The 27,674-nt window shown below is 37.9% G+C and overlaps 1 protein-coding gene and 1 long non-coding RNA gene across 2 annotated transcripts; one reads left to right on the plus strand and one right to left on the minus strand.

Annotated features, from left to right (window-relative positions):
- Window positions 1-1,322: 1,322 nt before the first annotated feature.
- On the minus strand, window positions 1,323-27,674 carry SUSD2 (sushi domain containing 2). The gene is made up of 15 exons (XM_085309739.1): window positions 27,604-27,674; window positions 25,459-25,654; window positions 23,900-24,051; window positions 23,226-23,393; window positions 22,802-22,976; window positions 21,018-21,219; window positions 19,705-19,790; window positions 18,954-19,222; window positions 16,905-17,048; window positions 14,301-14,456; window positions 12,200-12,448; window positions 10,819-11,091; window positions 9,657-9,839; window positions 4,490-4,580; window positions 1,323-1,982 (listed from the first exon to the last, which is right to left on the minus strand). Exons 1-15 carry the CDS (start codon window positions 27,668-27,670, stop codon window positions 1,901-1,903), a joined length of 2,493 nt encoding a protein of 830 aa, XP_085165865.1. The 5' UTR covers window positions 27,671-27,674; the 3' UTR covers window positions 1,323-1,900.
- On the plus strand, window positions 4,349-6,177 carry LOC146593183 (uncharacterized). The gene is made up of 3 exons (XR_014896443.1): window positions 4,349-4,615; window positions 5,841-5,918; window positions 6,045-6,177. It is a non-coding gene; the product is annotated as an uncharacterized LOC146593183 (long non-coding RNA).

Raw genomic sequence — 27,674 nt, forward strand, 5'->3', positions numbered from 1 at the left:
TTAGATCTATTCCCATCCCAGTCTTTGTTACTGACAGGAAGTGTCATTGGCATTCCTTTACAAGTCACTATATGTGCATGCAGCACTTCAAATTTTGTGGCAGGTGCTGTCTAACAGCACATTAAACTTTATTGTTTTCTGTTTTAGTAACACAGAGAATTCTCCCATCCAAGGACTGGGACTCCACTATGTTACTTATTCATGGGATTTGGATCCCATTTGTTCTGATACTCTGTTCTTTAAGGACCCTGGGACACAGAAAGCTTCCAATCTTTAAATACGGTATTGACACCCAAGTTCACAAAATCAGCTTCCTGTATCTCAGAAAAGCCCAGTTCAGTCTTCCAGCACTTCTAGGCAAAATGACTTGGTTCAGTCAGCTACATGCGTGCATGTGCATGCATGTGTGCATACATGCATTTTGCACCATTTTTTTTCCCTCATTGGAGCACAGTGGCAATAAACAGTTTGTTGCCTGTGGTCATTCTCCAGTCTTCTTTCAAAAAGTTCCTGTTTATAAGATTTTTATTTCTGTTCTATAAAATTGTTTGTATTTCAACTTACTGTATTTGAGAACACTCATTCTCATTTTGTAATTTTCTGCTCATAGTTTCTGGTCTCATTTAAAAACAACAACAATGACAACAACAGTAGCTAATGAGTAATGACTACTTTTATACTTTCAATACATGGTCTGAAGCTCTTTCAATTCATTGTGTTTCCATCATAGTCTGCACTGTTTTCTCATGCAGTCTTCCTCTACACGTAGTATATAATTTGTCCTTGCTTTTTTTGAAAAAAAACACATGATTTTCCTGTACTTTATGATTTAATGACCTTAGAAAAACAGACCCTATGACCTGCAAAGGTTAATTATTCTATCATTATTGAAAAGCGTTGCACAACACAGAACTGTCTTTGCAAGCCCTCTGGGACACAGGCAAAGGTAAATGGTGGGGTTTTTTCTTTTTTTTTTTCTTTTTTTTTTTTTGGTGAAGAGATTCTATGCAAGGTTGTAACTCAGAAATCAGCTAAATTTATTAAAAAGCCTTAGAGTTTTTTAACTGAGAAGTATGCTTATTGCAGTTATTCAAGAAAAACACTGTAAGTAGAACTGTGCAAGCAACAAATTTTTTTGTGTTTTGAAGCTAGCCCCTGAGTAGTTTAATAAAGACAAATTTCAAAAAATCCTTTCATATTAAACTGAAATGAAAGTTTAATTTTCTGAATATTTTTTTCAATTGCATTCCTTTTTAAAATTCAGTCAGTTCTGAAACAAAAGTGTTAGTTTCAATGAGCATTCCCTGATTCACCAAAATATAAGAAAGGAAATATTTTCAATATTTCTTCCTTTCCATGAAAGAAAAGAAATCTGTAAATTCAACTTGAGTTGCAGGTAGTTTTTATCCATCTGACTCTGCATTCTCTTTCACATTTTCCTAAATTAACCTTACGCATCCCAGGGAAGAGGTCTTTCTTTGGACAATAGCTAGCATTAGAGACTAGGATTTTTTTTTCATTTGATTTGTTTTCAAGTAAAAGTGTAAGAAAGAGAACAGAAGTACAGAAAAATTACAACCTTTTTTTTTGCAAAACTGTTGTTCTACTGAGGAAGATGAGACTGAGATAAGAAACTAACGCACATAACTCTGAAACTGATGCTTTCAGAGGCATTATCATTTGCTTGTCATACATAATAGGCTGAACCTGCAATGACATAATCCCATGAAATTAGCATTCCTTATGCATTTGAACACTCATTGTATATAAAGCAGAAATTAACTGTTAGCATACTATGTAAAACCATTACTTGTGTTTGAAAAGTCTATCCTTGGTTGATGTGCAAAAAGGCATATGCTGCAGGTAATTTAATCCTCTGCTATATTACTTCTGTTTATCATTAAAAACTTCTCTGGAACTTCACTGTTTCTTGTTCTGATGTAACTGGAACCTCTGAAACAAGCTTCTGGTTGTGTTTGTGTCTTAGGAGGAAAAGACAAAGAAAAAATAAAAATATATAGATGAAAAATATACAGATGACTGTGAAAATAGTTATAATGTTATTGTTTAATGCAGGGTGAAAGGAATATAGGGTTAAGTGGAATAGGAACTTGACAAATTCTAAAGTACCACTTCTGTGTAATTTCAGTGCATATCTTTCTCAAGGCACAATATCCCTCCCCTATCACACACTGCTGAAGACTTGGGATGCTCAAATCACCAAAAGTTACTGAAGGATAGGTAGCACTCTTTCTGTATAAGCAACATTTAATGAAATTACAGAATAGTGATAACTTGCTGTTCTCCCTGTGCAATTATCCATTTTTCTTTTCTAGTGGTCTATGTTACAGAAGCAAAAGGAGAAACTGGGCAAATTTATCTGGTTTGAAAATAATGATTACAAAGTGGAGAGAAGGCTGCTTTTGGAGGAGAACAAGGAAAGAACAAAAAAATCTGAATGAGTAGGGAACTCGGAACTCGATGGGAAATTCCAGACCTTATATTTGCTTTTTTTTTTTTTTTTTAACTGAGAGAAGTATATAGTCAAAATATTAACAGATATACTCACAACTGCCTGGACACTCTCACAGCTAACTGAGAGGGAAAGCAAATTTACTGAATATTTTGAATTCCTGCAATTTCTCTTTTAAGTCCTGTGAGCCCTGCCCCCACAAATCTCTGCTCATAGAGCATCTGATTGACTAAGAGAATCAGTTTTCACTTTTAGCATAGAAGGGTGGTTGGGTTAAGCTTTAAAGTGTAACCCCTACATTTTTTTTTTCTGTTTGTTAAAGCAGAAAGAAATCTAAAAACATGTAACATCTAATGATTTTCTGGGTCTTGACTTAGGATTTTTGTTCTTTTTAAAACACTTCATCTTATTATATAAGTATGGTCCTAACTGTGAATGCTGGATGAGTTGGGTGCAGAGGCAGAAGTTTTCAAGAAGTCCTACAATTTATTCTTTCCCTTCTTATACAAAACATATTACTTGTCATATTTACACTGGGTAAGATACAGAAGAGTATACAGCAGATGATAGATGACAATAATGGTCTAATTAGCCTTCTCTAGTGAAAATTTATCTGTTCAAAATTTGTTGCAGCTACACAAATGACTGCATTCCCTATTGTTAGCCAACCACACAGCCCCACTGCTATGGACTTTCACCATATTCTCTCAAAATATTCACAAAGGAGAAAATTTTTGTAGCATATGAAAATTACTTACAGATTGTCAAAATATACATCAGTTTTGAAGGAGTGATGGTTTATTTCTTTTTAATTGGCTTTCGGTGCACAACAATGAGCTTACAGTGGTAGTTCTGTAAGCATACTCCCAAATGTGAGAAATCGAGGCAACTATTTTATTACTACAGTAATAGTAGTAATAAAACAGTAAAACAACCATTTCATACCAGTTAGTTAAGGCTTTGAATGTAAGAATCAGGTGTGTGTAAAATCTAGCAAATAAGGGAGGTTCCCTTTGTCTATGTATTTTATACGTATGCAAAAAATATTAATTGCTGCAGATAYCTATACTGCATAGAGTTTGCTTTTTTAGTACAGGGGAAGATAAAAATGTTTTGGGTGTGGGTGTTCTTTGTGAAGTAAAGAAAACAATGCTTAAGTGACTTAAAGTGTGTGTGGGGGGGCAAAATTCAGCACTCTTGATAGACACAGTTAATTAATTGATGATTGAGCACAGACTCAGTGATATTCTCTGTGGTGGATATGGCTGTCATAGTGGGTTATGTTCCAAGAATAACTGCAAGAGAACCTGCTGGAAAGCCCTGGAGCCAAAAATATTTTTTAAAAAGTGTCTTGTTAATATTGGCTAACAGAACGGATCATATACAGAAAAAAATAATAAAATCATGTCAACCTTTTAAACAAATGACTAAAAACTCACAGTACTTTATTAGCTACAAAACATTTTGTAGGGATTCCTTTTAAATACAGAATAGTATTTCTAGTGAACAGTATTTTTTTGTCAACTTTGGAGAAAGGTTCAAAGAATGTGCAGCAAACTGCTAGGATCCTTTAAATTCTATTTATCCCTTTGGCACAAAAGCTCTAAGTATTCTCAAAGCAGATTCATGCATGCCTAAACATGGAAATAGGTTCAAATATGTGTTAAGTTACAGTGCATACAATACATTCTTTAGATACCTCAAATTTGCCTGTTAGTATTATCAGCACATCTGTTCTAAACAGAATGCTTTTAGAGAGGTAACCTTATCACCTACCAAAGAAATTATGGCCCCAAATCCTGTCCCCTCTCAATCAATCAATCAACTGCATGTTTGCTTGTCCTGATAATACACTCCTAACATTGCTTCACAGTGTTCCAGCAGGATATGAGGACTATTGAGACTTGTTTTTTTCTATTAAAAATAGTAGCAGAAGAATATCATGCTGGATTTCTTTTTCATTGAGAAAAATGAGCAGAAAAAAACATGACATTTTCAGTTCAGTGCAGTCCTTACCTGTGCTTTCTACACAAGAAAATCAGACGTGCCAGGACTACAAGACCGACAGCTCCAAATACACAGCCAAGCAGAATTACTTGCTTGACATCTGCAAAAAAAGAAGAAAGCAACCACAACAAAATAGTAAGACACATATTTTTCTTCGTATGAATTTGTTTGAATGTAGTCATGTGTGCGAATTTTTTAATTTGTATAGGTAGTGTTGGTATTTTACTGCTCTTTGTATTAGAGGAATAAACTAGTAAAGAATAGGAAATCTGGAATAAGTCCTACATTTGAAGGGTATGGCAGGTGTTTGTGAAAGCTATTCTAACACAAGTACAGTATGGTTAGTGGTTTATATGCAGTCACTGTCATGAATCTACAATGCTAATTTAGAACTCTCTACCCCAAAAACTGACAATTTTTTAATCAGTTTCCTAAACAGTTTGCTTTAAAAATTGCCCTTATATTTGTCTCAAGTCATTTCTGATGATTAAATAGACATGCTTGTGTTAGTTTTCTGAAAGGGCTTAGCAAGAATTTGTTTTGCTGTTCAAGTCAAATTAACTTGATATTAAATGACAGCAATGTTCCTAAAAAATATTGTGCAAAGCTCTTCCATGAAAATTAAAACTGTGAAACTGTAGCTGTTGTTTCATGTGCCATGCAGCTTAAAGGAAAATGTGACTGTTCTTGTGATATGTGAATACTTTGAACTGTTCTTGCATTAGCCTATGAACACACTGAAAGTGTTAAATTAATTCTGCAGCTGAGTAGTAAGGATATGTGAAAGATATGAAGAAATCAGACATGAAACAATTTTGAAGAACAAATCTTCATTTCTGTTCTATTAAAGAGTTGCAGACTACCAGTGGTTTAGTCCTGTCACTCACCTACTGATGTAGGACAGTGACAGCAGGATTCTTGTATGGCTGTGGTGAGTAACAAAAGCTACCGCAAAGGTATTGTCAGGAAGGTAAATGTTGGATGACACGTAAGAGGACTCATAACATTTTAGGAGATGTAGTATCTTGAGTGAATTGTCTGGCAAAACAAATGCTTCCTGAATTTTGTGTCCCACTTAAGAAAGGAAAATACCAGTCTCTGAAAAACTGAGAGTCCCAGTGTCAGGAACATTTGTCCCTCACTTACTGCAAAAGGGCCAAACAGCAGTGTAGTCCCTTGTCTTCAAGAAACTGTGGGATCCTAAGGTGGAACTAGATTCAAGGCTCTGCCCTACTGGTGCATTGGTTAATAGCACTGTATCAGGAAGCATGTAGTCTGTTTGGAGATAGATGAGCAGTGGCACATCTGAGTTCTAACATCCCTTTTTGCCTGCTTCTCCATTGCTTTGTCATGTCTGCAGGAAGGACTGTCCAAGCTACAGCCTAGCACACAGTGATGGCAGAATGATGTAATTTACACTTCTGTGACCCTAGAACAGGTAATTTGCTTTATACTGAAGTGTAAGAAAGGAAGTGGAATAGATAAACTACTGTCTATATTGTAAAAATTTTGTATTTCATTTCTAATCTCAAGTAATCTGTGTTCATTATTATATGTTTTGCAGTCATTCTTCTGGAAACCATAGACAAATAAAAATTTCATAGTAAATCTGCCTGATGTTTCTCATCTGAAAAAAGGGGAAGAAATAATGAGATTTCTGCCAACTTTCCAAAAAAGAATGGTATTTACATAGAATCTGGCCCTGGAAAATTAGACCTTGAAGTGATGGGAGGACAGAAAAAGAGACAAAAGCAGAGTGTACTTAACAATGCCAAATCATTTTCTATTATGAACAGATTGTATATGTATATTGCAGAGATTTTATAATTTTTAGTTGCATTTTAATTCTGAGTCTCCTTGTTGCCTTTTCTGGATGGTTTCTTAAACTCCTGCTATACAATGTTCTGTGAAGAGAGTTTGCTGTGGTAGTGGCAAGACTTGCAGCAGAATTGTAATTAGAAGCATAGCAAAATAATTATTAGCAGAGGATTTCCATGGAAACTTTAATTCAAACAAAACTCAAAAGCAACAATATGCCTAAAAGCGTAACATATGCTTGAAATTTCAAATACAAAAATATAGCTTGCAAAATAGCTGGTGTTTAATTTTGTTTTCTTGCTTCTGCTTCCCTTCCTATCCATTTCTCAAAATCCTCATGCCTTAACTTTAGCTTTTCTAGATTTTGAAAAACAGAAGCATGTGGTAACTAAAACATCTTGTTCATTTGCTATAAAAAGAGACTGAACTTGATGTGCTACAAAACTGCAACAAGTGTAATGAACACTGGAAAGAAGTACCCCTGGAAGCTGAGAATAATAGAAGTCTGGCCCCATGTTCTTGACGAACATGAAGGAAGTCAGAGTTTATTAAAAAAAATTGTTTTAATAGTTCATGCTGCAAGTAAATATGTGACCACTAATTACAGTGGCTAGGCCAGTGGTCACCCATTCAGGTGCCCAGAAATTTGCAAGGGCTGTTCATTAATTTTGCCAGCATTTTTCTGATATTAAGAAGGCCCTCTGCAGCACAGCTTGGTAAAATGGATGTTGACAAAACAGCAGCATATTTTTGTGCAGAGAGGAGAAGCGTGAAGAAAACTGACCTCAGTATCAACAGGTGTATGAAGATGTTCTCTGTAATTATGCTGAATTCAAAAGCAGCATAAGGCAAACTGTCACTAGACTTCAACTCTGTGTTAGACTGCATGCTAAAATGTATTTAGTGAAAAGCAAGTACTGGATATCCACGCTATAAAATTATTAGAGCATTAAACTCAAGTGAGAAGAACTTTGGTCTGTTTTGCCAGTCTTCTCTGGAGAAACTTGGATCTCTCTCAAAAAAAACCCCACTTTCTCAGATGGAGACTGATATCCAGAAGCATATCTTCTGATGTCAAAAGAGGAACAAAGCTATACAGGAATGCCATTACCAGGACACAGCAGTTAGAAAGACTGAGTGAAGAACCTTATATGCAATTTATATTGCTTTGATTATGATAGCCTGATGCTATGGGCAGCATTGTTACTACAACTTCCTGAAAAAAATATGATTTTTGGCTCAAATTACAAATGAACTACAATCTCAAATTTCAAATAGTAAGGAAGGTCTGTACTTCAAGCAAATCTCTCACATCTTCCTTTTCCTTGCCATCTTTCAGGGAACTGCTGGAAAACATTTATTTTTTGTTTACTTGTCCATAAAGCTGTGGCACTTGGTCATTCTGAATACAGTTGATTTCTGAGTATCTTCCAATCCTTCCCTCTGATCTTTCAGGCCTGGCTTTTTGCCCCTTTTTCTCAAGCATAAATGTTAACATCCAGTTTGCTTATTGAGACTGACTGGCTCATATCCAGTATGCATGCGGTTGATGGCAGCAATGGAAAAATGTTCTAAGTTTTCACTTTGGCAATATGTTTTGCCACTGATCCTTTTCAAGCTCTGGCTTTACTTAGTGAGGAGTTTATTCTTCTCAGACTTAGATGAAAGATCTGTTATTTCTGTGAACTAAGAAAGATGGTCAATTATCTGCTAGACCTTCTAAATCTCACATTTTCAACAGTTAACTATGGTACTCCATAAATATCTTTGGCCTATCACAATAAATAAAAATGTACGAATGCCTCTAGCTTCACACTTTCCAAAATAGCATCACTACTGAGACTGGCCTCTGTGAACAGTCAGTTGCATATTTAAAATTAAGCAACATTCTCTGTTTTGTACTTGTTTTGTGCAAATGTTCAATAATTATTCTTTATGCTAAAGACCAGTCTACTGCGCAAACTCTCTTGTGGTTCATCTTGGCAGTATCCCTGATCAAAAATATGAAACAGTGTGGCAAATAAACAACTAGTTGGCACAGGCCTGCCAAGGCTAGTGAAGTGTGTCTGCTGGCGAAGAACTCATCGCTGACGTGTTCTGCATTTTCCACATTTCTTTGAAAGGAACTCCGAGCAGAGACCCTGTTGACGGGACTTGCTTGCTGAGTATTTTCAGAGCAATTGACCCAGCATTGGAAGTGCTTCAACATGTCCTATGGCCTTGCGTCGCCCTGGTGCTTTGAAATGTCGCCACCTTGTGGTCATACAGAATATCTATGGGCTATCAGTAAAAGCTTTATTTTCTACAAAAGCTGCCTGCTAGAAAACATTCTGTGGTTTCCTGTAAGTCACAGAGTCAATCTAACTGTTACTAAATACAAAAATTCCACGCTCATTAATAATCTAATAGTAATGACACAAGAGCGGTATTAAAATCCTGGATTTTATAATTATTAATATTACATCACTCACAATAATTTTTCTGCTATAGAATAACACATTGAATGTTCAAATAGCACAGTACTTCAGAACAAAAAAATGCACAGGCATTCAGTAAGTACAGGTTTATTAGGAGGAAGAGTGGGGAGAGGTAGAAGTGCTAAGTCTGTTCCCTGCTCGCTGTTATGACAGACTGTTTAGTAATGAGTTTCTCTTGAACTATTCATTTTAGAACGCATGACTTYATAAGCCACTCCTCAGATGGCTCAGAGTGGATATATGTTTGCCCCAGTTAGCTGCAAATAATGTTAAAACTAAATTAAAACCAAGTATGACAGAAGAAAGAATGACAATAAATGACTGGGACTGTGCCATCATTTATTCTTGAAAAACAGCTCTAATTCTGTGGATACTCAACGATTAAATACTTTGTAGTTATCTATGTGTATGTATCTATATGAAGATACGTGTGTTTAGAAAACTGACGAAAGAACATTCACGACATAGGAGAAAAGCGCACAAAAATAATGCTTTAAATAAGGATTGTTTTTCTGTCCTTTGTAGCTGTGTAACAATTAATAGGTAAATACTACACTTTCCAACTTTTCTATGAGTTCGAAATTTATTTTAAATTGTCCATTGAAGAAGCACAATTACTAGTTCCTTTTGGTCAAACCAAGAGAAAGAGATGTTACTGTGCCCCAAGTACTTTATTTTCAATTACAGATGACCAGTGTGATGAGTTTAGCTTTAAAAAAGCTAATCTAAGATTAACTACTTGTCTTCAGGAACTCAAGGGTCTCACATCCAATGTTTTCTCAAGTAAAAAAAAGCTGCTTTTTTCAAGAGGCATCATGATATTGCCTTGTTTGTGATGATGATTTATGATGACAACTTCTAACATTTAAAAAGAAACAGACCTGTTCTCAGGATGCAGCTGGGTGTTTCCCCGGACCAGGCCCCTGTTGCTTGACAGATTCTTTCCTTTGACCCAGTAAGCTCATAGCCCTGATTGCAGATGAAATGGACAGCTGAGCCCAACAGATAGTTCCTTCCTTCCTTCCTTCCATTGGCTGGATGATCCAGCCAGCCACAAGAGACCACTAGTAAAAGAGAAATATTTGGTTGAAGTGTTTTGGATTTGGGTTAGCAAATCTACATCACAATGATTCATATACTATTTTAGCAGCAACTCAGAACACGGCAAAGATTTTCAGGCTAACTGAAAGAAATCATTATGTTAGCAGCCATCTAGTTTCTTTTAGTAGCTTGTGATTTTGTAGAGAAGTGTAGCAAGTCACATTTTCAGCCACATTTCCAGATTACTCCCATGGAAATTTTTTACAGGATTCAGCCATAAAACTGGCGAATATTATCTTTGTCAGGTACTATTCTAAAATTTGGCTGGGAAGTATTCAGGCTGAAGATAGTGGTTGAGGATGTATGCTCACTTTGGATCTAAATGTCTTGATCACCTAACTCAAGACATAACTTCAGACACTTCACTCCTACCTGAGGTTGACTGATAGAAATCCCAGACATTCAGAGGCTGGCAGACATGTCTCATCTAGGTTCTCTTTAGTATTTCAGATTTCCTGAATCCTGAAATTCCTGTTGTGTGAAAGTGCCAATACCTTGGTCTTTTGTGTATCAATTGCTCTGTGTATAAGGTAAGCCTGGAATTCAGCTGGGAAAGTTGCTAAGTTACCTCTACCAATAAGAGCTAGCATCATGTTATAAATGGACAAGGCAACTGTTGGTGAGATGGAAGAGCATCTGCAATGCACTTTGAGATTGTCTGATATTCGCTCATTTCACTTGTTTTCCAATTCTGAGGAGGGCAGATGAAGGCACAGAAAATGAAGCTGAGGCTTCTATATATGGCAATGGTGGAAGAGTTCAGATGTATTTGTCCAAGTATCCCATCAGTGCAGATTTCCTTGTACAATGAGTCCTCCCGGTAAGAATGTTTACAGGCATATACAGTAGTAGTTGAGCACAGCTTCCTTTAATAGTCTCCACTATTTAGATACCCTGCAGAAAGAGCTGTAGTAGTGGATGTTTTGTTTAATGTTATCTCACCTGACTTTAGACTTTCTACTAGCCACTTGTGATTCTGATGAGATAGTCTTGTTGAATGTCCTACTTGAAGACTTCTGGTTGTCAGGACATCGAATCTGCAGAATGGGTCAGAGTCACAGAGCAAGATCATGGCTTTCACCAAGGGATCAGCAGGGTCTTCATAAGGAAAGAACACTGGCAGAAAAGAGGAGTTGTGCTTTTCCCCATAAAAGAAATTGTTCAATAAGAACTCTGTGTCATAAGTAAAAAGGGAAGTTCCATTTTCAATAGTCCCTTGGGAGACAAAGAGAGAGATGGAGATTCATGTACAACTTTGTCTACAGACCTATACCACATTCTGATCGTAATCCAAGTGCTTATTTATGTAAATGTAGCTAGAGCTGGAAAAGACCTATGAAGACCTATTTAGTACACCTTCCTCCCAGAGTTCAAGCTCATTTTTCTTCCCACTAGTGCCATTTTAACCCAGCACTAAGGTCAGTGTTTGGTTAACCTGGCGTTTGATCAGTTACTTAAAATTAGATACAAATAATTGCATAGCTATGATTTTACAAAAAGATGGTTTTTAGAGGCCTCCTGCCAAAATGATGATAACAAATACCTCAGACAGAGCTAGCTAAACCAAACATTACAAGCAACACAAATCCATATCCTATTTGTCCATAATTTATCATTTCTGGTGTATTCTTGCTCTTTGCTTTTACTGTGCTACAAAGGAAACGGGCTGAAGTACGAGCAGTGAGACTTTTCGATATGATCTGAATCTTGGTGTATGGCCATGCTGTGCTTGATACAGAGAGTGACTGGTAGCCAGAACATATTTTGCATCACATTTCTGGCTCATCTGCTTACTGTATGTTAGGAATAATGCAGACAATTTAACTCTGCAGGCTAGACATAGTAGCCTATCCATTTTCACTAAATGAAAGTAGATATTCTTTTATCTTTTTAAAAAGAGACAATTATTAAATTGTGATTTAATAATTGATTATTAAAATTGTCAGCATGATACTTAATGGAGCATTGCTAATATTCTGGAAAAAGATAGCTGTTCCTGGATATTGTTGTACTTTTTTGACACTTCAGTGTTGTGATCTTGTGTCCAGCTGGGCACAGCAGATGGAATTCTCAAAGTCTAAGCTGTCAAATATGGACACTAGCCGTTGATGGAGCAAGGAGCAGGAGGCTGCCTCCTGGCTCTGGGTTCATCTATTTTGGTTAGGTATTTCTCCCACTTGTATAAAGAAGGTTACACTTCTCTTCCTCCCTTCTCTCCTCCCCTAGAGGGTGCTTAGCATAGACGTAATTTTCTAGTGTGTAGATTACAAACAATTCTGAATTTGCAAAGGAAATGAAATTCCAGGACAAAGAAATCACTTACATTCAGCTCCAAACTCAAACAACTGCTGGGGATTGGCATGAACTGATAGGGTTGTTTTGTTCTTCAAGGTATACTCATCCTCTATATTACCATTCATTACCCCAAAGAGACCCTGTGTATGATTCATAAACTTTTCTGGGAGCAGGACTGTCAGCATCAAAAATCCTCCACTTCCTCTTATTTCCACTCCAGCCCCAGAAGAGAACATCACCGTGATGTTCTGATCAACTGTAGAATGGAGAAAGAGACCTATAACAATGAGAGGGAGAGAAGAAAACATCTTATCACCCATAGTAAACAGCTTGTTGTGTCAGCAGTTTTAACTATTTTTCTTAAAGCATTTCCTCTCTTCCCCTCTGGGCTACATTCTGAGAGGCTTTTAAAGGGAGGCTGCACCTTCACACCATCAATTTTAGGATGAGAAGAGCAGCACTGCTCTGAAAAACTTCTGGCACTGGAGCAGTAGATTTGTATAACTGTGGTAAGACAGCTACTACAGAGTAGTAAGGAAAAAAGGCTCATTGTGGGTATGAGGTGCATTGCCTTCTGCCAGCAGCACAGAGCAGAAGTTTTAGGATATGAGATGATTATTCGAGTGAGTGTCTGCGAGCCGGAAGCACTGCTCTCCATAGTTACAGATTTCCTCTGCTCCTGGACTGTCTTGCCAAAGCCTCCCTATTATGATTCCTTTTCCAAACCCCATCACTGTCTCATCCCTTTTTCCCTGCCTGCATCTCTCTGTTTCTGCAGCTCTTTATCTATGTATCCTTCCCTCTGTTCTTCATTATATTTTTCAGTCATTTGAGGTATGCTACATGCTAGCCACAGAAACTTCTTCTGCAGAACAGGAGGTTCACTGTTAAAATTCCACTAATGTTTAGAATATTTGTCAAATCATCTTAATAAGTAATCAAATGAACATGCCCATGGAGGAATAAAAATGCAACTCTTCGTAGTATCTTTTGATAGAAAAATAATGGAATAGCATCTGATCAATCAAGAGAGCTCCTCGTATGGGAATGTGAAATTAAGTTATATTTTAATACATATTTTGGTTATATTTTGTTATATTTCATATTACTAAGGTAGGTTTAATTGCATTTGATCTAGTAGGCTCAAAATAGAATGAGTAGTAAGGAGTTCTTCATTCCGTTCACCCTTCATGAGATGAGAAGGAAAATCATCCTTCCACAAGCCTCTTAAACACAGCATGGAAGAAGTGGGCATTGAAGCCAGCTGTTAAACATTTCAGTATCAGGACTGCATGCCATCTCTTTGTACTCCCCTGTTACATCCCGGAAAGCTCAGGGAAGCACCAAGTGCTGATAAAAGCCATTTATGTTATTCGGACATGCTGGGAGAGGAGAACATGCCACAGTCCAGCCTACTAGCAAATCTGACAGCTCCATTTCTTCCTAGACATAGCATAGGTACTTCCAGCTACAACTAGGTTATTTACAAGTAATGGTAATGAGAAGCAAGAAGGCTGCAGAATACAATGTGCTCACCCAAACTTTGATTCCTTGCTATACCTCTCCATAGGGACATAGTCACAGTGCATGTCTTGCCAGCACGCTTGATCTATGGCTATTTTGAAGGGGATCCATACCTTGTAATGCTGGTGGCCATACTGCTGCCCACAGCATAGCAATCAAGTGTACAAATGATACCGCTGTAACTGATCTGAAAGGCCAGAGGAATCCACACACCAGGTTACTCTAAAGACAGGGCTAGCAAGGCAGATTAGATAGATACAGTATTCTCCCCAACATGCTGCCGTCAATTTGATTTCTTTCACTGAGGCGCATGCTAGCTGTGCAATACCACTAATTCTGCCTTGACTCAATGTCTCTTTTCACCATCTGGCAGCAACTGAACTGAAGAAAGATTGGTTAAAGAATAAAATACCATTAGCTGGGATATTGCTAGGCCTCTGTTTCATTTGTCACATAACAGGCAGCCTGTTTTTCAAAAATATAGGGAAAAGAAAACTGAAACACGTGCATCTAGAGATACTACACGGGCTACATGGGAACACAAAGAACATMTGGAACACAAGCACAGTAGGCAATAGCTTTCAAGGTGAATATTTGTATCTAACCTTTTAAGTCTATCCAACTTTGCTCAGAGAAGTTGACCACCATTTGGTTCAACAGGACTTCCATATTCAAATCCTCTGAATAGCGTACCTCGATCACATCAGAGCTGTTCTCCTGCACAGCCACTGCAGACAAACCTGTCACCTGAGTCTCTGTTCCTTCAAAACAAAAAAACAAAAAAACAAAAAAAACAAAAAAAACAAAAAAGAAAAAAAAAGAAAAGAAAAAAAAACCAAAATACCCAACATCATATAAAGTAAATATGGAAAGTAATACTCATGTAAGGAAAAAACAGATATTTGCTAAAAATAAATAAATACAATTATTTGTATTTGAGGGAATTGTTAAGGATATAAATCACATATAAACCCACAATTTAATCATCCTACCAATGTAATATATTGAAAGCAGAATGTTAACTACTCAGAAAGTCTGGAAATACTAAATTCTTCAACCCAATGGCAGTGGCAGAGGTATGTCAGAAGAATGGTTTATCTCCTTGCACATTCATTTCTCTGAGTATGGCCTAGGAAAACCCAAATCTCACAGAAGGCATGTCAAACAGAGGAAACTAAGAGAACAAAACAGCAGACAGGATCAGGGATGAACAACGACAAAGCAGCTGATCTCAGAGTATAATACAATACTAGTATGGTAAACTTGAGATGGCACTGCTCGGTAACTCATGTCACTACTCCCACAGCCACAGCAAAATGTATCAAGAGCCTAGTGTTTCCCTGAAAATCCCTATTCCATCCAGTATGACATTCAATTCATGTCTACTTGGATGCTCTTGCCACAGACAATTTTTAATCCATCCTAACAGTTTTACCGGAAATATCAAATTCTTAAATGGCATTCCAGATGTCAGATGGAATATTCTTTCCTGAAGCCAGTCTCTTATTTTATGCTCCATCGGCACTAGATATGGGAAAAGTAAAAATTAATGTATATGATATAAGGCTTTTCAGGTTCTAATGAGAAATGAGATGCCATTCAGCTGTTTTATACTCAAATTCTTCCTTCATTTTAAAGTGTGCGTCTATGATCATCTCCATCTTACAGGCTAGTTTAACATCTGCCCAGTCAGATGATGAAGACCACATGCACCTCTAGGTTTTGTGCCCTAGGCTTTGTTTTACAAACAAGCTAAAAGAGTAGGAAAATCAGGACCACTGAAAAAAACAATCCCCTCAGCTACCTTCATGTCAGACGTTCAGAATTTTTCTGCTAGCTTGGGGTATTTAGAAACAATTTTTTCTCCATACCAAAGATGTTCTCTCAGCTCCTTCTAGGACATTTTTTCTCTGTCAACATATGCATACCTCTACACATAACACAGGAGGAATATAGAACAGGACATGCACCTACCTGCTTCCTATTAATTACCAGCTACAGTATTATCAGAATGCGTCAGCTAGCAGTTATGCCTGTTGACTGATTCCTAGAATTGACCTCATGTTTCCTTACAAAGGGAGATGAGAGTGGAGAGAAATGAGAGCTGTTTTCCTGAGTTCTTAAAGGCAACATATATCCTTAAACTTTCATCATTCAAACCCAACAAAACTAACAAATAACCTTTGATCGGGAAGTTATTTTTCCCCTGAGTATCTCGACTGCCTTTTGATTAGCTTCAAAATGCTGATCTTTCACAAATGGCCAACCTGCCTAAAAAAAAATGACATTCTTTTTTTTTAAACCTTTGGCAATTCCAGTAATAAAAAGGACACTAGCATGCTCTTTGCATCTTTGAAAAATAATGCTTTTTGTAATTAAAGTTCAGAAAAATGTTTCCATTTACTTTCTTATGCTTCTTAAAAAAATGGTATTTTTCCTTTCTTGCTGTTATATACTTCTAAAGGCACTTCTAGACTTGCATACCCAAAGGCTTGTCTTTCTTCCCATGCATGTAGTATCAGTTGGCCCCAAAAGAGATGCCTAATTTTGGAATTATTTATGTTGACTCACATGTGTTTCCTTGGTGTATTTCCCCAAGCTAAATTATTACAGAACAATCTTGTAAAGCTTTAAATTTATCCTTAACTAGTACTTTGTATTCCTGACTTCATTGTGGATTCTGTGATTTACCTGGGACTCATTTGTTTATCTAGCAAGGTAAAACTCCTTTTGGAGATTTGCAAAGTTTCAGTTCTCTTGACTACTTTTTTTCAGGGTTTTTACTTTCTGTCTCAAGTCAATAAAAACAGAGTTAAACAGATAACACTAGCCCTACTCTACATACATATGAAGAAATACTGTGCTTCATAACTCTGTTTTTGAACATGATGCAAGTAACCCAACTCATTCTTTTGTCAGTTATCTCACAGTGAAGTTCGAATATCTATACTGACAACTCAGAAAGCACAAATGTATACTGTAAATAAAAAGTTATGCTGTCACTGATAGGAACATCAATCTGAGATGCTCCTCTGTCTGAGAATGGAGGAAGGACAATGTTAAAGCCCAGAGAGATAGTAGCATAGCTTGGTAATTGGTTAAAGAGGGAAAAAAGAAATGAGAAGATAGGAGAAATGCTATGAAAGAGTAAATCAAGCAGCTTCATATGCTACTATCTGTCATCACCACTTCATCTCTTACCAACTTACCATTGGGAAAGCGTGCCTGCTGGGTCCTCCCCTGCACTCTTAGAGATGTCAGATCAGACTCCACGAATGTGTATTCCCCTTGGCCTTTGAAGGTGAAGTTCAGACCATCAAATGTGATGAAGTGAGGGTCCCCAAAAGCAGATGCTGTTTTAAACAGTGGAAAGAAATCAGAACAACTGAAAAATGCAACTCATTACATTTCTTAGGTTCGCTAAAAAAAAAAAMAAAAACAAAAACCTCTCTGTGGCAATCCAAAGAATGACACTTGGAGAAAAAAGAATGCAAAGAGGAGGCGGAGCTGTGGTAAATGTGACATGAAGGAGTGCCACTTCCATAAATCATATTCACTAGACCAAGGGAAAGAAGGTCATTTTCCCCTGCAGTAGTTAGTGCACTCACTTAGGATTTGCAGGCTAAAATGCAAGTCCTTATTACGATTAATTACATCTAACACTTCCAATATAAAATCCTGGTAATGAAAGCCTTCCTGTAAGTGGTAGGTTCAAGAAGTTTCAACACGTCAGGCAAAGTACGTATGTAAGTCCAGCATCTCATGTTCTAGAAGAGTTCTCTAAGTACTAAGGGAGGTCACTTTTTTGAGGTGTTTCTCCACTGTGTCCATTTTGGTCATGCTCTGAGAAGCTTTTTAGCATTCAAATCTTTGTATAGGGATTGGTAGAGTTTGGTGGTTACTCTTCTCAGAGGCTTAGGCTTGCACAAGGTTTATGAGTATTCTGCATGAATATACATGTTTATGAGTATACACCAAACTGCCTATGTGCAGTTACATAGGCAGTTTGGTGTATACTTCCCAGAAGAAAGCCAAGCATCTCTGGGGCTTAGTGAGAATTGCAAGATTCATTTTGTCATGTTTGAATGATGTAATGGCCTAACTACATCTGGGAATCTTGTGAGACCACGTACTTCAGATCCCTCATCAACTGTCTTTGCTTAAGAGAGCCATATTTTAGCCTTTCTTTCATGTAGAAGAGCTGTCAGGGCCCTGAGTACACTAACAGGCCCTAATTGCCCTGACTGGCCTCACCTGGGCTCTCCACCTACACATTCAGCCTGCTGGCCAAAGCAGTCTGTCTAAGCCCAGGCTTGGGCCTTCAGTCTCTGCCTGAGCTACTTTGCAGATGCACCAGCCTTGCTACTACACTTGGCTCCCAGCTCCCCAATCCTTAGGGAGAAGTTGGTCCTTGCTGCTTCCCGACAGGGACTTTCAATGGGGAAATCAGCAGAGACTAAGACTATTCACTATTGCTAGTCCTGGGAGAGTCTCAAATGAATCATCAAGAATCAAAAAAAAAAAAAAGCTGTTAAAATGGGAGACATGCAAAAAAACCCCAAATCAAAGATCAATTAACCTTTGCAAGAGAGGCAGGTGAGGGTAGCAAAGCGAAGACACCAATCCTAGCTCATGTCATGTCATGACATGTCATATCATGTCATGTCATGACATGCTAGATTCCTTAGTGCCCTTTACAGTTTTCTCCTTTTTGCCTGAAATCCACTGCTTCCTTACTGTTTCCTCCCTTAAGGGAGGATACAACCCTGCTGGAGGTACCTGCACCCTACCAGCACATAAGAAGGTGAGATGTGGTAGCAATAGAAGTATGCAAGACTCAAGGACTGGTTCCTAAAAGCAAGGGGAAGGAGCAGTAGAGGCACTAGCAAATGGTAAGACTTCCATATTTGATGAACAGTATTTTTCAGCATGGTAGATTTTTCTAGCTATTGCCAAGTTGTCATTAAACATCTGTAACTTCTTTCTGAGGACGTGACCACAGACAATAAAAAGGCATGAAGATTACTAAACTTCAGCTATTTAGCTTCCAGGGGTTGATGAGATACTCAATAGTTGAAAAACCTGCAAGTTAAAAAAATATATACAGTTTTTGCCACTGACAGATCAGATGAATCCTCCCATGATAATTTTCCAGTGGATATTGTACCCTTAGCATTGTCAGTGGAGACTACATAACATACCAAAACCAAATCTGTATAAAATAGCTGTACTCCACAACAGAATTCAGAAACCCTCACCAGCTCGAGGTGGGTGGTACATCCTGCAGTCGCTGGAGGGCCGATGTTTCATGTAGAACTGACAATTATCAGACCACAAGCAGCAGTAATAGAAGCTGATGACATCATAAAGCCAATGGGAAAATCCAGGTATCCGTGGAGGCTTCATGAAAGGTGGTGAACCCCAGTCATGGCCTCGATCAGGTGTGCTGCCTCCTGTGGAGTCTTGTGTGAGGATCTGGGTCCCTGCAGCATCATAGCAACACTGCTGCCCTGCTGCGTACTGGGGACTGATTGAGAAATGCAGTGAGAAGAAAGTCACTGTTTAGCTCAGTGAAGTCCATCTGTGCTTGGAATTCACCTATCGCTTTTTTATGGACATAGCTAAATGTTTTGGTTAGCAAACTTTACATGATGTCTGCAAATTACACTTCTCAGCTTTTTTTTTTTCCAATTCTTTTAAGATAGACTATATGAGGGAGTGGGACAGAGGGGGTTAAAACCAAGGCAGTAAGGAAGTTCTGTAGGCCTTGTAACTACAGGAACATTGCACTGTTCAAAATTGTTCTAATAGGATAAGTGCAAAGACTAACTTGTTTAGTAAGTCTAAARCCTTACTTCATCTCAGCAATAAGAGCTAATAAGTGAGTAAGAGGGAAGCTATGCACCTGAGAGCTGAGGGTCCAGAGACCTTTGTGACTTCTCTGGTAATGCTATCACCTTGAGCGGAACAAATCATAAAAAAAATGCAATTAAAAAAAATGTTCTTTACCTGGCTTGAATGGCCCTCACACAATGCACAGCCCCAGGGTGGTAAGTACACACACTCCCTTTTTCAATGTCACAGCCATAATCAGTCTGAAAAAAAATCAATGCTCATACTTAATATGAGTTTTCGTTTTGTCTTTTCTTTTTGTACGTCCTCTTTCCTCCTCTTTGTCTCAGAGGTATGTGGATAGTCTAAATGACCTGGTAGCGGCTCTGCTGTTTGCTTCATATTTTGACCCTGATGCTATAAGCATGATTTTTCCATCAGTTTCATCTGGAAGAACATCTGAAATACCAAGACTGAAAATTCAGTAATGGTCCTTTTCAGTGGATAGTTGTGTAGCACGGTATAGGAAAAATAGTGAATTTACTACTGAAATGATTGAAGTATAAACATGTTAGTCTAATCTCTGTATTTTGCAGACTATTAAAGCAGACCTTGAACAATAGATCAGGGTAAATGGGGAATTCAACTGCCAGTGTAAGAAAGATCACGTCAGACTAACCTTATATTTTTGTTCCATGTATTTAGACAGAGGCAGTAGATTTAATCTTTTCTCTTTATATGTTCTTGTGTGTATGATTTAAAAGGCGTATCATGTTTGGAGCTTCATAATCAGGAAAGGATGGTAGAGAAAAATATCCAACGTTTATTTTCAGTATGCATAAATACACTGCCATCATTTGGTATCATAAATAAGAGATAAAGCCACACTACCACTAAGTGTGATAAGTCAAACTTCAGCCCATGTTATAAGTCTGAAAATGTAAAATAAATGGCAATTGATTTCTTCATGTGTGTAAGTTCCTTCTTAACAGCCAAGCAGAGAAGATAGAAGGAAGCAAGAGACTGGAAATAGTGGATTACAGACTATGAACTCAAGAAAAAAATGGAAGGGCTTGCAGTAAGTTACGGTATACCAGCCAGAAATGCAGTCTACTTATTTTGGCATGGGAATGTACGAGGATGTTAACTACAGACATAGACTGCCAACCTGTAGGACGCTGAAGAAATCATCCCTGCTCCCAGCTCCACAGGGCTCACTGCACCCTCCCTGAGTGTTTTTTATCCATCTGTTGACTCACTGTCTTAATCCCCTGTTTGAAGATGCTCTCAGTTGGGTGTCTTACAGGCACTTTTTTATTCATACTGCCCAGATAAACTGTATTTGCCTCTGCTGTTTGACATGCTACTCATGCAAATTTAAATATTTTATTTCCGTATATTGAATTTTAGAGGGAACAGGGGTGTGCAGAGAGTTCCTGAACTCCTACATGGAACAGTAATAAATTAGAGTGTTCTATTTACTGACTTACATGGAACCTGCCAGTGTCAGCCCTTGCCTGTGCCAAGGTGCAAGGGCAATCTGTAATTTCTTCAAGGAAGTTTGGAAGTTTCTCCTCTTTCCTGTCCCATTCTAGACATTTAGCAGTTGCCCATGCAGCTGGGTCATTTCTGAAGTCTTCCCCAAGGTGCCAAGCCAATGCATGCTCTGGACTCCAGACTGATGGAATATTGCTGAGGGGAAAGAGAAAAAAGAAAGAAGAAAAAGGAAAGAAAAAGGAAAAAAGTTTATCAGATGGCTAAGGAGCCTGAGATTTTTCTTTGACTACAAAGGTCACAGTTTTCTTTTTCCTGCAAATACTTATAGTACTCTGGATTTTTTCTAATTTAAAGGGCAACATGATGCACGCAGTAAGTATGCAATCATCAGAAATATATTTTTGCATTTGTGCTTCTGGCCTATACTGATCTTTTTAAAGACACGTTTTCTTTTCATACCCATGGCTTCATTTAGGCCAGAATTAAGGATGTCTGGATTCTCTTAAAAGAAATCCAAACATAACCCTGTCCCAGGTAGTATGGGGCTCAATGGCAATAAGTGGCAAGAAATCACTGAGAATCCTATAAGTGTTCCAAGACCACTGTTTTCCACCCATGAAAAGTATCATATATAAAAAGAAAAATTTCAAGAAGTGTAATAAAAAATCCTGCAGAAGGAATAATGGTCATCCTCCTATGTCTAGCTACTCCAAACTGATAAGAAAAATAGGTGTGATAGATTAGCAGTATGATCAAACACTGAGGAGGTGAAATTAACATATTCACAGGGACTATACCATCTACAGACATTCAGAAAAATAATGAAGCCAAATGCCTCCAAATTTAAAGAGTATGTATGGAGCACTAACAGAGCTAAATCACCAAAAATCATGGGGAAACACATAATGAAATAAAAAGAAGCGGGTATAAAATCTGTAGGCCTGCAAATGCCTGCATACAAAAGAGAAAAAAGCAAAATGCAGAAGAGGACTTGTGGTTGCCATGAAGAAAAATTCTACAATTTGGGCCTATATCACAGTTGTGAAAAAAGAAATCAGCATGTTCTAGTTTACTGAGAAAAAGCAAAATATATCATATTAAGTAATCAAGCCATGAACTCAGAGGGCTAAATACTGCAAGTGAAACTGATGTGGCACAAGGGAACATAAAAAAAGGCTTGTAAATTTCCACCTACCAAAAATGGCAAAGAATTAAGAAGTCTGAACTGTTGTCTTAGTCTTTGCTAGCAGACCTTTTCAAACATATAATTTTAATGTGGCTATGTTTGGAGGAATGATCATGATGCCATTTCAAAAAAAAACAACAAGTAGAATATTATGGAAATGCACATATAAGCTAAAATTTCCAGTAATGCAAAGAAAACAAACTGTTGCTATTAACAACAAAATAAAATAAAATTTTACAGAAACAAGGTGACACTAACCCCGACAGACATTATTCTTTCTAGTAAGAAAAAAAGCAAGATAACATACCTAGAGCAGTAACACACTGTGGTATCTCCCATTAGCTATCTTTAATACTGTGTTTGCAACTGATTTTTATTTTCTGCTAACCAGTGTAGGTAATTGCATGTTTTTCTTTAGATATGATCTATGCCCAAAATGTAAGCGGTGTAGTTTTTGAAGTGGATATGCAAGTTCTTTTCTTTACAAAATAGAGCTTGAGCCCCAGTTTTAAATATCAAAGAAGATAGCAGCTTTAACATAGAAAATCATAATAAGGTTTCTGTGATACATGAATGTCTGGAAGTACTTGCCTCTGCCCATCAGAATAGATGCTGGGTGTAATTCTCAAAATTCCAAAGTCCCAAGTACTGTAATTTCCTTTAGCAGGTACAGGTGTGAAAGAAAATGTCCCAGTATTGGGTGCTTCTCTTACCAAAGTATAAAGATATTTCCAATTGGCCAGCCAGTTCTCTGTGTAACTGTCACCTGTCACATAAAGGAAGAAAATGCTTTTGGATGCTGGAAAAGAAGTTACCTACACTATGGCAATTACCTGTCTCCACCTGTATGGAAATGAAGAGGAAAAAATGACATTATAGTCATAGGTTATTTATACTTGCATACCTTTTCCTTGGGCTTCAGTGAAAGTGGTAGTATCAGACTGCACAGAGCTCTGCACAAAAGTTACACAAGAAGATTGCTGCTTATACGCAGATATAAAAAGTGTCACTTTACCTATTTCCTCGTATCCCCAGACTTCTATATTGATATGGGTTGCTGGAAGCACCTGGTGAGTCCAGGTGAGAGTTAAGTTTCCGTCAGTGTTGGGGGTGCCATAATATTGCCATTTTGTTGCATTTACCAGCACAGATTTTTCTCCATCTGAAACTTTGCTGTGATGTACTGCATTACAGAACAGAAGAAGGATTAATGGCATTTTTGCTTTGCGTGGCCCTAAAAAGGTGCCACTACAGCACAAGATTTAGCAGTATTTCCCCTGTGCATGTTTCCTAACACGATGCATGATATAAGAACAGTAAACTGAAGCTGAGAGAATACAGAACCTTGAATAATGTGTGTGGTCCTTGTGGTCCTTAGATCTCAACATCAGAAGGCCGCTATTTTCTGATGGAAGTAGCTACTAAAGGGCCCTGTTTTGGTCAGTCTTACTTTTGACTTGGAATTTTTATGACTTAATGCTACTGGTACTAAATAGCTGCAGAACTAGATTGCTGCAAAAGCTCATCTCTCAAAACACAAATCACCATGAGGGGAGCAAGAATGATTTTTCTGAGGTCAAACAGCCCATTTAGGAAGAAGAGAAATGATTAGAAGGGAAGGCTTACATAATGTGCCCATGGAGTAAGAATATGAAAACAAGAAGGATACTGTAAATTTAGTTAAGTAACCTGATAACCAGGTTCCAGAGTATGGAAACGTCAGCCCATCATCTGTGGAAACTTCAAAGGGGACAAAACCAGTCTCATACAGCAACGGAGAGATGCAGTGGGCTTTTCCATCCTTAGCAACATAGCCACTGGTTTCAATTTTCTGCTTGAACCTGTTAATATTGAAAACATTTTTCAATGTGCTGCTGAGAGACAAAACATTCTGAATGTCTCAGTTGTGTTACATTAAGCAATCTTGTGTTGCGTGCAGATCATTCAAAGCCCCATGGTGGTTTTGCCTGTAGCAGTGAATATAAACTTGAAAAGCTCATGTGTACTTTGTGCTTATACTACAGCATTGTGGATTCTGCTGTGCACTGCACTAATACACAGCAAGCTGCAAGCCTTAGATTTACTATTTAATTACTGGCGGAAGGGAGTGTGATAAATTAGTAACAAACAACAAAAGGGAGAACAGTAAGTCAAAAGTGATGTTAATGTTGTAGGATTACAGAGTGGCTAATAATGACAGCGATACATAGGTTTCACCAATAGATTTCTGATTTTTTTTTTTTGCTAGTAAAACCTATGAATGCAAGGTTATTTAACACCATTCTAGAATTTCTGTTGCAAATATTATTTAAGAGGTCATTAGTTCTAATTTAACCATCTGCTTGCAATTATGGTTCTCGCCCAGTATCTTAAAGTATAAGCCTACCCAGAACTCTCCCAGATAACAGCTGTATGGTGACCGTATTGCTACTCCAGGTACCACAGGAAGTTTGAGGCCTGTTGCTAGGTAGTATCTTCGCTAATCTGCACTGAAGTTTGTATTGGCCATCACAAAGCAACCGTGCAGGTAATTCACAGTACACAGTTGTATTTTACAGAATGAATTCCTGTGTTTTTCAAAGGTCCATTGTAAAAAAAGGTAACAGATTTCCCGATGTAGGACTAAAATCATTTCAGGTGCTGCTATCCAGATGGTAAAGATTTAAAAATCTAACTTAGAGCCATTGGTGGAAAAAATGTCAGGACACTGGCACCATAAAAATGCACTACACCTTACATAACGTGTACATAAGGTTTACAGAATGACATATACTTGGAATCTACGGCTTTGTCTTACAGGCCAAAAATAAGGTGTCCTACCTGGATTTCTTTCTCTTTGCTGGAGTTCTGTTTCAGTTTGAGAAACTACTATTTCTTTTTCCAGAAATGGCAAGCTAAAAAAATATTAACAATCCTGAACAAGCTCTGTAAGAAATCTCTTTTAGAAAAGTCACTGTTGTGGTATGTCAAGGGAAGGACTATCAGGGCAATGACTGTATCATGAAATGACTCAACTAAAATAAATGCTACTGTGTAGAAATACATACAAGATATATTCTTGAGGGTGAAGGTTAGCAGAGTCTTTGCATGTTTGAGGAGTTAAAAGAATTCTGACGTCTTTATAAAGTACGCTTTAATTCCTGCACAGGCAAGTCTTGTTTTGTGGTAATCACCTACTGTTGGAAATTTGCAGTGAGATTACCAAGGTTCATCTCTCTTTGCTACAGGAGTATTAAATCATGGCCCACCTGCATCTCAGCCCAGAAGAGGTATTAAAAGTTGTATTTTCAATCTCAAAATCTTTTCCTCCCATCAGGGATCCTGAGTATGGGGAAATGTGAAGGCAAAATTCTTTATAATCAGGACAGCAAATCCTCAAGGACTGGCATGTCACCTGGCAAGAACATGTACTGAGCAACTCCCCACATCGGTGTGAGCAAGAATCTGGAGTTCCTTGTTAAAAAAGAAAGTAAAGGAAGAAAAAGACTTAGTTAAGAATGTTACTGAGCTGCTCTAGATGGTTTCTGAAACAGAAAAGCAATGCCTAAAGAACTATTCTAAATAAGCGTATTTATGGTAGATGGACATTAGATTGGAAATGTGTTTAGATGAATGGTATAATCTCCTGTGTATTAAAGTGGCTCTGTTTTAAATAGAGAAATACGTTTATTTACTTCCTCACTGATATATAATGCCACCAACTCCATGGGTTTTTTACATCTAATAGAAGGAGAATCATAAATCTCCAGAGCAGTCCTTTGGTGAGTATCATGAATCATATTTATTAATAAGAGTAGCTCTTATGCAGCAAACCAGAATGGGATCCCACTACTGTCAAGACTGCACAGGAATCAATGAGAACAGAAGGCTAGAACTCTCGGGTGACTGGAAAGCTAACATTAATGACACAACGTACCCAACATCAGATTACAAAAAGCTACTAAAATTTATTTCTGTTTATTTTGTCCGAGCCTAAATTTAAAAATGTAGCTGTTAAGGTATACAGACAGAGAGGCCCTGGCCTGAGGTTTAGCTAGATGAACAGAACGTGAGAAACTGCAAGCCATGACATGAAAAATTACTGAACATAACAGACTGCTGKTCGATATGCTTGTGTGACCGCACTTGATCACCACAATCTTTTTTTACATCCCATTTCGATCTTCTGTGTGATCGTGGTCTCTGTTCCGTGTGTGCACATGTAATCTGTCAGCAAACTTCAAGCTGGACTAGACAGTAAGTAGAAAGAGATCCACATCTGGAAAGACCCAAGGTCTCAGCTGTTGACTGGCTAGGGGATTTGGGATCTGGGATATCAGATGGACATCAGACAGATTTAAAGTTCATGCTAGTATGCAAGGGATCTGTGAATCTGGAGGGAGAGGGTTTTTGCTAGTGACCTTCCATCTTGATCAGCTGGAGAGGAGGAACAGAGCTGAACTGTGTGCATCTTTATGTGAGAGCTGTGTTTATGTGGGTGCCAACAAAGGCACTGTTCTGTGTTAGTCTTTATCTGGCTGTGTTAGTGTGATGTGTGTGGTATGTGCATCTGCCTCTTAGCAACAGGAGCTCAGCCTCAGTACTAGCTGGATCTACAAACAGAAACAACAGCAATCGCATCAATGGGACTGAGACAGGAAGAACTTCCTGAATCTGAGAGTTCACCAGATCTAGCTGTAGTTGATTAGAAAAGAGAAATCTACTGGGTCTCAAAGCCAACTGGATTCAGTTACTCCTTAAAGGTCATTAACAATGTATAAACCAGACTAGGAGAGGAAAAAGAATTTATCGTTTATAGTTATCCTCTGATGAGGCTAAAGAGCATTGCTTCCAGTTCCAGGCATGTCATCTTTTGTCCAAATGAGGAAAAAGTATTCGAGTTTAGTTTTGGGGGGGGGGAGTGGAAGGTTATTTGGTTTTCTTGGTAGAATAGAGAGAGCAAGAATAAGAAAAAGTAGTAAAATATTTCTCTCTAATGGCCTAGCTCCTTCATGCTTGGATATTATGGGAGTGTGGGGCAGTAAGGAATAAGAATGGTAGTGGGTCAGATATAAAGGTCAGCCTTCATTTGCTGCCAGAAAACCCTTCTGTGATGGAATTAGTAAAGCCTGTTCAATATAGGGAGCTAGAAAGTTAATCTAGAGCCTTACAAACAGCTGCTACCATGTTCTCCAAATTGTCTCTTTACCTACAGAAGAGATCCACTACCCTACTGGAAATGGACAGGAGGAAGAAGCTGGAAATTACAAGGTATRGATAAGAGCTAGCTTGTGTGCCTTTGCTTTATCTTATACAAATGGTATCAGTAATTTATTATTGAGGTGCATATTCTAAGGTTCAGAAGTGAAAAAGGTTTGTAATTTAAAGCAGAGTTGTTGTTGAAAGTCACTCACCTGCATTCCAAAGGGCAGCAAGGGAGACGGGAACGAAGAAAAAGACACCTATGCCAATGAATTTCATGACT

This window comes from Rhea americana, unplaced genomic scaffold, assembly GCF_003343005.1.
Source record: "Rhea americana isolate MKP2758 unplaced genomic scaffold, rheAme1 scaffold_301, whole genome shotgun sequence".
NCBI classification, from domain to species: Eukaryota; Metazoa; Chordata; class Aves; order Rheiformes; family Rheidae; genus Rhea; species Rhea americana.